The sequence below is a fragment of the Schistocerca gregaria genome, chromosome X, assembly GCF_023897955.1.
Source record: "Schistocerca gregaria isolate iqSchGreg1 chromosome X, iqSchGreg1.2, whole genome shotgun sequence".
Classification (NCBI taxonomy): domain Eukaryota; kingdom Metazoa; phylum Arthropoda; class Insecta; order Orthoptera; family Acrididae; genus Schistocerca; species Schistocerca gregaria.
The window spans coordinates 304,766,198-304,778,949 of NC_064931.1; the positions used below are offsets into that span (position 1 = coordinate 304,766,198).

The 12,752-nt window shown below is 40.7% G+C and overlaps 1 protein-coding gene across 4 annotated transcripts in view; it reads right to left on the bottom strand.

Moving 5' to 3' along the window:
- LOC126298715 (tRNA:m(4)X modification enzyme TRM13 homolog) overlaps nt 1-12,752 on the bottom strand; it is a 126,185-nt gene that overhangs the window by 17,505 nt on the left and 95,928 nt on the right. For all 4 annotated transcript variants that reach the window (XM_049990138.1, XM_049990139.1, XM_049990141.1 and 1 more), the window contains one exon: nt 3,834-4,024. In XM_049990138.1, coding sequence (XP_049846095.1) covers nt 3,834-4,024 — 191 coding nt within the window. The remainder of the gene's footprint in view (nt 1-3,833; nt 4,025-12,752) is intronic.

A 12,752-nucleotide genomic window follows, 5' to 3' on the forward strand; every position in this document is an offset into this window, starting at 1 on the left:
GCATGCTTTTTACGTTGCCTCTGCAACAGCGTTCGGACCTTTTTTGTCTACCACGGGGGATCCGTTCCATCTCTTACCAATTTATGAGGTATGAATATCTCAATTGCTGTTGCTACTATATCTTTGAATTTTAGCCACATCTCGTCTACATTCGCATAGTCAGTTCGGAAGGAATGGAAACTGTCTTTTAGGAAGGCTTCTAGTGACACTTTATCCGCTTTTTTAAATAAAATTATTTTGCGTTTGTTTCTGATGGATTTGGAAGAAATGGTATTGAGCCTAGCTACAATGACCTTGTGATCACTAATCCCTGTATCAGTCATGATGCTCTCTATCAGCTCTGGATTGTTTGTGGCCAAGAGGTCAAGTGTGTTTTCACAACCATTTATAATTCACGTGGGTTCGTGGACTAACTGCTCGAAATAATTTTCGGAGAAAGCATTTAGGACAATCTCGGAAGACGTTTTCTGCCTACCACCGGTTTTGAACAAGTATTTTTGCCAACATACATATTTTTGCCAACATACATATTTTTGCCAACATACCAAGGGTAGGTTGAAGTCCCCACCAACTATAACCGTATGAGTGGGGTATTTATTTGTTATGAGACTCAAACTTTCTCTGAACTGTTCCGCAACTATATCATCGGAGTCTGGGGGTCGGTAGAAGGAGCCAATTATTAACTTAATTTGGCTGTTAAGTATAACCTCCACCCATACCAATTCGCACGGAGTATCTACTTCTACTTCACTACAGGATAAACCACTACTGAGAGACACAAACACTCCACCACCAATTCTGCCTAATCTATCTTTCCTGAACACCGTCTGAGACGATAATTCCGACTGTTCCTTGATCCAAGCACGTCCTGTAATTGCCACGCACCCTTTGACATTGCAGCCCACCCCGTACTTTTCCGAGGCCTTCTAACCTAAAAAACTGCCCAGTCCACGCCACACAGCCTCTGCTACCCATGTAGCTGCCAGCTGAGTGTAGTGAACTCCTGACCTATTCAGCGGAACCCGAAACCCCACCACCCTATGGCGTAAGTCAAGGAATCTGCAGCCAACACGGTCGCAAAACCGTCTGAGCCTCTGATTCAGACCCTTCACCCGGCTCTGCACCAAAGGTCCGCAGTCGGTTCTGTCAACGATGCTGCAGATGGTGAGCTCTGCCTTCATCTCGTAAGCAAGACCGGCAGCCTTCACCAAATCAGATAGCCGCTGGAATCCAGAGAGAATTTCCTCAGATCCAAAGCGACACACGTCATTAGTGCCGACATGTGCCACCACCTGCAGCTGGCTGCACCCTGTGCTCTTCATGGCATCCGGAAGGACCTTTTCCACATCAGGAATGACTCCTCCCGGAATGCACACGGAGTGCACACTGGATTTCTTCCCCTCCTTAGCCGCCGTATCCCTAAGGGGCCCCATTACGCGCCTAACATTGGAGCTCCCAACTACCAGTAAGCCCACCCTCTGCGATTGCCCGGACCTTGAAGGCTGAGAATGATCCTCTGAAACAGGGCAGGCAGCTGCATCTGGCTCAACCAGAGACAGTGCCTGAAACCGGTTTGTCAGATGTACCGGGGAGGCTTTCTGATCAGCCTCCGGGGACGCCTTTCGCTGCCTGCCACGCCTTGGAACGACCTCCCAATCAACCACAGGCGAGGGCTCAGCCCCACTGCGGGCAGCAACCGGGGCAACCACAGCGGCAGACCGATCTGGGGACAGACGGGACGAGGTTGACATCCCCGTGATACCCAAGTCCGGCTCCCCACAGTGGTGCCCATTGGCAACAGCCTCAAGCTGCGCGACCGAAGTCAGCGCCGATTGCAACTGTGAGCGAAGGGATGCCAAGTCAGCCCTCATCCGAACACAGCAATCGCAGTCCCTGTCCATTCTAATCAATTTTGAACAACAGTTACTGAAACACGAGTCCGTGCCTCGATAACGCAAGCGAAACACGCAAAGAATGTATCAACTAACCTGTACAAATGCCTAACGACTGCGCTACAATCTGCTGAATTTACGATTACAGTAACTAAAACTCGAAATTGCACCTCCTATACGAAACTCACACGCAATTTAAATAAGAATCTACCAAGTAAACACTAAAGTGCGATGCTACAACTGTCAAATACTATAATACGCCCGAAATATATGAATTAAACAATGCAGGTACCCAAAAACATGCAAAGAAATTAATTAAACTATCTAACAAATAAGTAAGCTAGGGTTATATGACTTTCTGCTGCAGCTGCTTATCCAACGGCGGCAGGGAGCACAATGGCTGTGACCAACCGACACTGGCTGTTCAGAACAAAAACAGAAGACAGACGACTACGCGAATTTACACTATTCAGGTACTAAGGCGCGATGCTACAACCCTCAAATACTATAATAAGCCCGAAATATATGAATTAAACAATGCAAGTACCCAAAAACACGCAAAGAAATTAATTAAACTATCTAACAAATATGTAAGCTAGGGTTATACGACTTGCTGCTGCAGCTGCTTATCCAACGGCGGCAGGGACAAAGCGGAAATGATAATTCTGTACAACATGATGAAAGGAGGGGTAGATACGTGTGACACTTGTGTGCTGTTACAACTGCACAAGACACACTTGCTGTTTACCTATTGTCATATTTTATTCCCTACTGAATGTTGGAGGTAGCAATTCTTTAGTAATCCATCCTGCTGACAAACCAGACAGCTGCACTAGATGAAGAGATTTTCTACACCTGTTGTCTTGTCAGCTTGTTTCAGAACAAGTGGAAGTTCACACTGCCATTGAAATTTAAACATAGTTAATTATATCTTCACATATACTTAGTAGATTTTTACTTATAAATCTGCACTTATGTCCACGCAGACTGACAGCCCACAGCAACTACTAATCATACAAATCATGACGCGAACTGCAGAATTAATTTCTTTGAGTAACAACTTATCTGGATAACAAGGTTAAACTAAAAAGAAACCTCTATCACACCAGTAACTAAAGCAATTTTGTTGTGTGTACTGTGACCTTCATTATTTTATAGGCTAACAAGTATGTAACCCATCTTTCCCCTTGCTCTGAAGGTGTAGACCATGCTTCCTGTATTCCCACCTCCCAAAGCATCAACTGGGGCAACTCCAAACAGGAAACTCTTCCTGAAGTCTACACCAACCCTCTCAGTTCCCAGTTTACTTTCTGTACAGCTTTGTTAAGTCAAGGCTGATCATGTTGCCCAAGAACCTCAATGAAGCTCATATTTGAGCGCACAGTTAATGCTCCAAGTGCGTCCAGATCAATCCTGACACTATACCTCATATTTATGGCCATGTTGGTACCTGTTCCTCTAGCTATCTGTGCTTAATCCTCCACATTCAAATCCCTGGTTAATGTCTTAAGGTACTCTATTGCCTATAAAAGGCTCACACTTGGTTTCACAATACTTCTGACCTGGAAACTTGATACTAACTTTTCCTGCTCTGCAACTGTTGCCCTACACCACTCCCATGACAGCTACCTAGAAGCAAGAATTTCCTTTTTCTGTCTGATTTTATTTCTGTTCTAGCCAAAAAATAAATAAATCAAAAATAAAATACTAGTCTGTTGTGGCCTGTTTTAATCTTCTCTTGTATTCACTATAAACCAACCTGTTGCCCACAAAATGAGAGTTGACACTAGTCTGTACAGAAGAAAAATGCCATTTTGCATGAACTACAAATGACCATACTATCCAAAACTGCAAATGACCCTAGTATCTAAAACTACTGACATTTTGATTAGTTTTCTGTCATGTATAGATACAGGAACTGTACAATCATAGATGAAATACCTGTGCACACTGTTTCTATTTTAGAAATTAACTGCACTAAAGCCAGATCATCAATGGTACACAAAGTTGGCCCATGGATCTCGTCATCTGTTGAACTTCCTCTGTTCAGTCCATGAGTTATATAGACAGGATCTTTCTTGTTGGCATTACATTTTCTTAGATGTTTTTTTAAATGGCGAACATAGCAGGTGCTGCAAAAAGTAGAAATAAAAAAAATTAAATGTGATATCCATGTAGGCTAATGAGCTGCATAAAAGTGTTTTATTAAACAGACAGCAGAAAAGTTACACTGCCAGAAAAAAATGCAACATGCTCAAGGACAAGGTCACTTTAATGACAAGTGGGGTACAGTTAGTTCATCATTGTAGGAGTATGTGAAAACAAATTCAGAGAAAATAAAACACACGTCACGGTAAATGGTTACCAAACAGCCATCTCAATACACAGTGTACAACCCCCTCCCCTCCCCCACCCACCCACTCACCCACCCCACCTCTAGCAGCAATGCTCTTAGGGTGCCAAACAGAGTCCTGTGACAGATTGTCCCTAGCATTTTGCACATTTCGTTGCAATTTGGCATTGGTTCTAGCAAGCTCTGCAGAATGAGGAAGTTCCCATTTCATCATGTTTAAGTTTTCAATCAGCGAGAGATCTGGTGATATTGATGGCCTGGGCAGTTGTGTTTCACAAAGAGCACATTGCGTCACAGCGGCCATATGTAGATGTGCATTGTCCTACTGAAAATGCATATCACCTTTCTGTCGAAGAAATGGCAGAAGCAAAGGGATAACAATCTGTGCAATATAGTACGCTGGTGACTTTACCCTGCAGAAACAGCAAATTCGATTGTCAGTTGTAACTGATGGCCCCCACACACCATGAAGCCTGGGATGGGACCTATGTGTTGTGGGTGAATCCACTCTGGAATAGGTAGCTCACCAGGTCCATGCCATAAAAATGTATGTCAATCACTAACATACAAATACGTATAACCTAATCTCATCACTGAAGACAAGAGAGTCACTCCATTTCCCAGTCAACTCTTGTCATGACACCAGAGTATTCATGCTTGGGAGTGCTGTAGTGTCAGTGTCAGCCTGGTCAGAGGCACATGTGGTCTTACTCCTACAGCAACCAGGTGGTTCCCAATGACACAGCAGGTGCAACATGCAGCCAGTGTTTGTTCCATGAAAATGTTAGGTCAGCCACAACTGTTCACAAATTGTGTCAATCTTGATGTGCGTCTGTACTATGCAGATGTCCAGAACCTGGCCTACAGGTGTGGTAATGCCCCACAGAACATTGTTGTAGGCAGGAATGTGCCACCAATACAATGTGCACAAAATGTGTAGCATTCTGTTGATATGTCCACCCAGTTTATTGCCGGCTCACAATGTGACCCTGTTCAAGTAGATGAAGCTGTTCAACAGGAGTACATATTCATCAGTGGGGCTTGTTTGTACCCTAGAATGAATATTGATATGTTACAAACACTGTTCACCTCTAAACTCAGAATAGTTACTGCCTGCAGAGTCAAAACAGAGGGCACAAAAACAGGCCTCCTGAGTGGAATCAGACTGCCGGTGACCATGACAAATGAATCACTAACACTATAGTTTGAGCACACATAATCATACACTACCATACAAGTGCCTCTGTGGCCAGTCTAGAGAGATCGCCTCGCAACCTGGACAGGCATCACAGCAAGCGCTGTGCCATGTGCACAACAGCCTAATAGAAGCTCGGTGTGTCGGGATTTTCGCCTCACTTACATATACTTGTATGTTCACCTGCGGGACTCTATACTGATGTGTTCTTTATTTATGAGACTTTGTGCTGTTCTAAACTTCATTTGGTATTACTGTGGCTCTCTTCATGTGGAAGTGGAATAAAACTTTGTGTTACTTTTGACATGGTATCTGTACAACATTACAACAACTACAACCCCTAAGTATGCACAAATTATACCCTGGCGGCACTAAACACAATCCTTGAGGGTGCTGAATTTGTTCTGGCCATGTATGTGTACAGTACAACTTCTAGCATACAAACTGCTTGCAGTCAATGTATCAGCAATCAAAAGTAATTAGTATACCACACATTCAACAAAACAAGAATGACAATAGTGATTTTATTTGATCTGATTTATTCATCTGTAGACAATTAACAATGCACAAGTGCCATCAGAACATGTACAATAATTGTATTTCTCATAAGCAGAAGTAGAGTATGTAGAAATGTCTCTAGAAATGTAATTGATAAACTTTGCTATGTTAAAAAACTGATAGGAATATTTTGTTACTGAAGAATGAGACTGATTTGACAAACATTGCTTCCAGTACAGGTGAAGGAAAGCCCCTACAAACCAGTTGCTACAAAGGACGTGAATTGAAGAAGAAGAAGAAGAAGAAGAAGAAGAAGAAGAAGAAGAAAAAACGGTTCTAGTAAAATGCCGATAGTTTATGTGGGCATGTTTTAAGTCCTATTTCAAGAAAATTAAATGATACTAAAAATCGAAGCACAGTGCTGGAAAAGCAAGCAGATTTTTATAAAGCATTATAGTCCAAATTAGTAGTCTGAGAACAATGAAGAAGCAGAAGGAGAGAGGGGTGGAGGGGGAGGAGGGAAGGGGGAGGGGGGAAGAGAGAGGGATTAGAATATGACCTGGAATCCTGAAACAGATGGACCATAATGATAATTCTGTGCATCCAATCTGTTAATCTTTTGTAAAAAGGAGTGACCTGCCATGTTTTTGAGTCGCTTGGGACCACTCATACTGCAAGAGATTTTCGATAAATATGAGCAAGGGAAGGAGCTAATTCCATGATGTATTCAATGCGAAATCTAACTGGAATTCCATAAGGGCCCAGTGTCTTGTTCATTTTAAGTAGTAATTACTGTATTTCAATATTGGGCATGCTTTTATCAATGACATTTTTTGAGAGCTTGTGCAGTGGTCCAAGATTGGTATGGTAGTATCTTCTTGCATGAATACATTTTTATAACTTCTGCTTTCTCTCTCTTGTCACCAGTTTTACCACCAGATCCATGGGAGATTGAATGGGAGGTGTGGACCCATTCATGGACTTTGCTTATGAAAGATCTACTTAAGGTTTTGCCCAGAAGTGAAAGTGAAAATTACTGTAGGCTTTTTGCATGGGCCTTCTTTCAGATGTCCAATTCACTATTAACTTTCCTATAGTAGTTTCCCTTCCATCTCTTTGCATATATCACTCCTATAAATATCATCAACAGAGTAAAACAAGAATAACAAATACTTTTAAAGTCTAAACTGATGCATTTCTGCTACTTGTGGTTATCACATACAGTCAATTATAATCTCAAATTTACAAAATCTGAGAACCATCAGCTATTTTTGCAGTGACTAGCAGCATACAGATATAACAAGATTGATATTCCAACCATTGATGCAGAGACTCCCAGCAGTAAGGCATAAAAGAGTAAACATATGACTCTTCCTACCACAGAATATATTAAGTAAAACCTTCTGAATATTAGTAGTTCAATATCTATTGAGGTGTGTATGAATATTTCATTTACTACTTTTGACAAAGTTGTCATTTTTAGTTTGTTATAATGTCCAAATTTTCTAGAAATGCTTTTCAAACATTCAAGTGTTGCTCTAATCTCAGTTATAGCAATGTTACATTATAAGTTAACCAATGATCCATGAAACAGTAAAGCAAAAGCTGATTCTCCACTGTTGCTAATACCACTGGTGCCATCATCAAAGGACAACCACTGTAGTACACATCATGAACAGTGTGAAACAAGAGTCTAACTGTGTTAGTTCAGGACATAGAAATAGCAAAACCATATGCATGTTTGACATATGGCAATTTTTCTTTGATAAAGAGTGGCACATTGTCAGAAGAAAGTACATGTTCCAGGTTACCTGTTGGTACAGTTCTGCTGTAGTACTGATAACAGGTGCATCACAAGTGGCGACTGAGATGGCACAGCAACTGTAATCACACCCCAGAGTGAAGTACGTAGTACAGTATGATTCTTGTAGGCAAAACACCTAAATTGCATGCAGATTCACCCATGAGATTCTGGCAGCATATGGACCAAACACAATGCCTCATCCAGCTGTAGTGAAATTGTGCCAATAATTTGACCAAGACCTCATAGATGTGGCTGATATTGATCAGGAAGTCCAGATCTCACACCATGTGATTTCCATCATTTTGGTAAGATGAAAAACAGCTGGCAAAACCTGATTTTCCTATAACGAGGATGTTTACACAACATTTTTCAAACAGCTCCATGACCAAGGAGCAGACGTCTATCATCAAGACACTGAACGACTGGTAGATTGTTAGGCTGTTGTTTATAGAGACTTCATGGCTATGTGTACTGTAGCACTCAATGGAAGTTACTTCGCCTACCATAGTAATTTGTAACTTACTTTTCAAAGTCACTTCATAGTTACACTTCACACACAGCAATGTATGTTCTACAGTGACCAACTGAAAAGTAGCAACACTGGTCATAAAGAGTAGTGGATTCATGGGCTTCTTATAAACAGAAACAGACATGGACAAAATCTTATTGACACTTTAAAAATGGAGAACAGAATGGGATTCAGAAATTCCTTGTAAATGACGACAGAAGATTTCAAAAGACTTCTGGAGATGGTTGCAGGACATCTCCCCCCCCCCCCCCCCCAAAAAAAAAAAAAAAAAAAAAAAAAAAAAAAAAAAAAAAACAACTGCTGTTTCTGCTTCCTTCTGGTTACCGTTCATGTTTTTAACCTCTCTTCCCCTATATTTCATTTTTCTAGCATTCAGACATGGCTATGTGATGGTTAACAAAGAGGACACAACTGTTTTGTAAGATATATCCTACCATGTTACCTAAAATGAAAACATGTCTCTTTACTTCAAAATATTCCAGTTCCTGAAATTTAGGTGGAAAAATATTGCTCTGAGAAGATAAAAGGATAACAGTACATACCATTTTACAATGTTTATTGATTTTTGTAAGTTCACAGTTCCTAACAATTCCCAGATTCAACCAAACCATCAGTTTTCTAAATTAATCTTTAATGTTATGATGTCCACTGTAGCTTTTATAATTGTTCAAATAATAATATGTTTCACCAGGAAATAAACCCAATGATTACTCACCATTACTCCACCAAAGGACAGAATACTTTCAAACTTATAATCCATCACATTAGCAAATTGTTCTCTGTGAGAAATACAAAGGACTATCTCCTCAAATTCTAGCATGTGACCAGTAATGCTTGGACACTACTGAACATGAAACAGCAAGACAATTGCCAAGCCGGGAAAAGCAGCACTCAGCTCTGAATGCCCCACAGAAATAGTGATGTGTAAAAAATAAAATTTATTACATCATACTACTTTCAATAGTAATATTGCTTACACACACTACACACATAAATCACTGCAAATTCTTTGAAAACGGATTGTGAATTACTTAATTTTGAAGTATCATACTAAATATAACCATTAATGAAAGCATAGCCACTTCACTGTCACACTGGGATGTGAGACTATAAGATGCAAAAAAATCAAATACTTTTACTGAATAGTTTCCCTGCAATCACTTGAGAATGATTACATAGTGGAGAAACACGCAAATTCAAAACCATGAGGTTTTTAATTTTTTATGCCAAAAGTAAAATGTTTCTTGAAAAACCAGTAAGGGATGCAGCTTTACTTCATTCTGTTTTTTGTCACTTTTGCTAAACAGAAAAATTTTCCTACCTTTTTTAATATTTCTATTTATGGCTGAAATCATTGATGCAGTAACCGCTTTATGATCGCTGATTCCCTGTTCTGCGTTAAATGTTTCAAATAGTTCGGGTCTGTTTGTCACCAGAAGGTCTAATATGTTATCCCCACTAGTCGGTTCTCTGTTTAACTGCTCAAGGTAGTTTTCAGATAAAGCACTTACAAAAATTTCACTGGATTCTTTGTCCCTGCCACCCATTATGAATATTTGAGTCTCCCAGCTATATCCAGCGAATTAAAATGTCCACTCAGAACTATAACATGGTGGGGAAATCTACTCTAAATATTTTCCAAATTATCCATCAGGTGCTCAGCCACAACAGAGGCTGAGCCAGGGGGCCTATAGAGACATCCAATTACCATGTCTGAGCCTGCTTTAACCGCGACCTTCACCCAAATTATTTCACATTTCGGATGTCCGTCAATTTCCTTCGATACTATTGCACTTTTTATCGTTATAAACACGCCTCCCCCTTCACTGTCCAGCCTGTCTCTGCAGAATAAACTCCAATCTGAGTTTAGAATTTCATTACTGTTTACATCTGATTTCGGCCAACTTTCTGTCCCTAGTACTATGTGGGCATTGTGACCTGTCAGATCACTGAAGTTATGTTTTGTCAGGCTGGGCTAGCACTTGGATGGGTGACCAACTGGGTCTGCACAGTGCTGTTGGCAAGCGAGGTGCACTTAACCATTGTGAGGCTAATTGAGGGGCTACTTGACTGGGAAGCTGGCACTTCGATCACAAAAACTGACAACCACCGTCAGAGCAGTGTGCTGATCACATGCCCTTCCATATCAGTATTCAATGACACCTATCAGCTGATAAGTCAGTGGGTACTGTAGGGCCTTCCAAGGCCTCTAATCAGACACAGTTAAATTTCCTCAACCTCACTAGCTTGCTACTGTGATTCCACCCATGTTTGAAATCACAGAGCTTTGTGTGCAACTTTTATTTTGCAGTGAAAAAGTAGCCTTGAATCACATGTGGCATTCAGTTCCATCCTTCATGTAACGTAATTTTTAGATTGTGTGAACTGTATGTCATTTACAGCTATCTTTTTATGATTACTGCACAGCAGTACCACAACTATAAATAAGAAACAAACTCACACAACTACTTACAGCTTAACTCTTTTATATGTCAAATAGTAAACAAAAGGTGACACTGTAAATTTGCAATTTTTTACTCAATAGGTAAAAATTTCACTCAACTGGTTCTGTTTCTCATGTAACAATCTAAAGTATGTTGAGAAGGTAGTGAAATTGGAGATGCCAACAATTCATTCACTTCATGTGTCCATCAACTTGGTTGGTGAGCGAACGACAAGCTACCAAAAAATGAACAGTGAGTGAACTGATAACCTGGGGGAGCAACTAATAAATGACCCATACTAAGCAAGTGGCCTGCTGGGTTTTGTTGTCATCCTCAAGTGTGCACAAATTTCAGATAATGTCGATATGACATTCGGTGTGGCGTCTGCCACGTCCGGTCATGTGTCAATGCTCATATTTGACAATTTTAGAATTACACTAAGGTGACAAAAGTAATGGGGTAGCAATACACACATATACAGATGCCGGAAGAATCACATACACACAGTATAAAAGAGCAGTGCATTGGTGGAGCTGATATTTCTGCTCCAGTGATTCATGTGGGGAAAAAAAAAAAAAAAAAAAAAAAAAACGCGCATCAATACATGAGATAACCGCATAAATCAATTTGGGACATTTGTCACATGTATCTATTAGGGCAGTGTCATGACATTTAGCATTAGTGGGCAATGGCAGCAGACTGACACAAGTGCCTTTGCTAACAGCATGACAACACCTGCTTAGCACCTCTCCTGGGTTCATGATCATACTGCTGGACCCCTGACAAGTGGAGAGCCATGGTCAGGTCAGAAGAGGCTGATTTCGGTTGGTAAGAGCTGATTATAGGGTTTAAGTGCGGCAGAGACCCCATGATGCTATGGACCCAAGTTGTCAACAAGGCACTGTGAAAGCTGGTGGTGACAGTGTTTACAAAAAGTGGACTGGGTCCTCCAGTCCAAATGAGCTGATCATTGACCATTTGCAGCCATTCATCAACTTCATGACACTGCACCATGTCATCAGGCCACAATTGTTCGCAATCAGTTTGGAGAACATTCTAGAAAATTTGAGTGAATGGTTTGGCCACCTAAATCACCTGATATAAATCCCATTGAACATTTATTGGACATAACTGGATTAGTTTGTACACAAAATCCTGCACTGGCAACACTTTTGCAATTATGGACAGTTACAGAGACAGCATGCCTCAATATTTCTGTAGGGGACTTTCAATGACTTGATGAGTCCATGTCATATTGAGCTGCTGCACTACGCTGGGGAGCAGGAATTCCAACATAGTATTAAGAGGTATCCATGACTCTTGTCACCTCAGTTTATTTATCTGTCTAAAAATTATTATTTTAATGAGGTAGTGATATTGATCTTTTAAAACGATTTAGTTTCCTGGCTTAACCGTTTTTAACCACCAGAAAATTTCATTTTACCCCTCGGGGTAATAACCCACTGGTTGAGAATCACAGCTGCAATTGCTGCACAATGGCAAAGAATGTAGTACAATATGTGTGGTGTGCATACGGTAAGACCTTCGGTACACACACCATCAGATTATTTGACTTGTCGCTCTAACGAAGTAGGCGAGTGTGAGCAATACGTCTCGTGGTCTTATCGTGGCGGGTTTATCTTCTGCCGTTAGGTCAGATGATAGAAATGCCACTTGCACGCTTAGAGTAGCAGATTGATGGTGACCAACTTTAAACAGAACTTGATTAATTTTCACACACATTTATTAAAATAATAAAAATCATAGATATTACTTAACTTGATTCTGGATGCTGTTTACAATTGACAATCTGAAGTTCCTTTGGTCTTGGTACAGTAATCTTATTCTCACATATCTCTGATACTTGACAAAGTGTCTACACATTTATCTTCATGGCTATGTACAGGAATATGATAATCTTATTAGGCGCAGACTGAAACTTGACTATAGGCTGGTACACACTAATGTAGACTGGTACAGACAGGTGCAGACTAATGCAGACTGATTAATCGGAGGTCTGTACACTCGTTATAATAC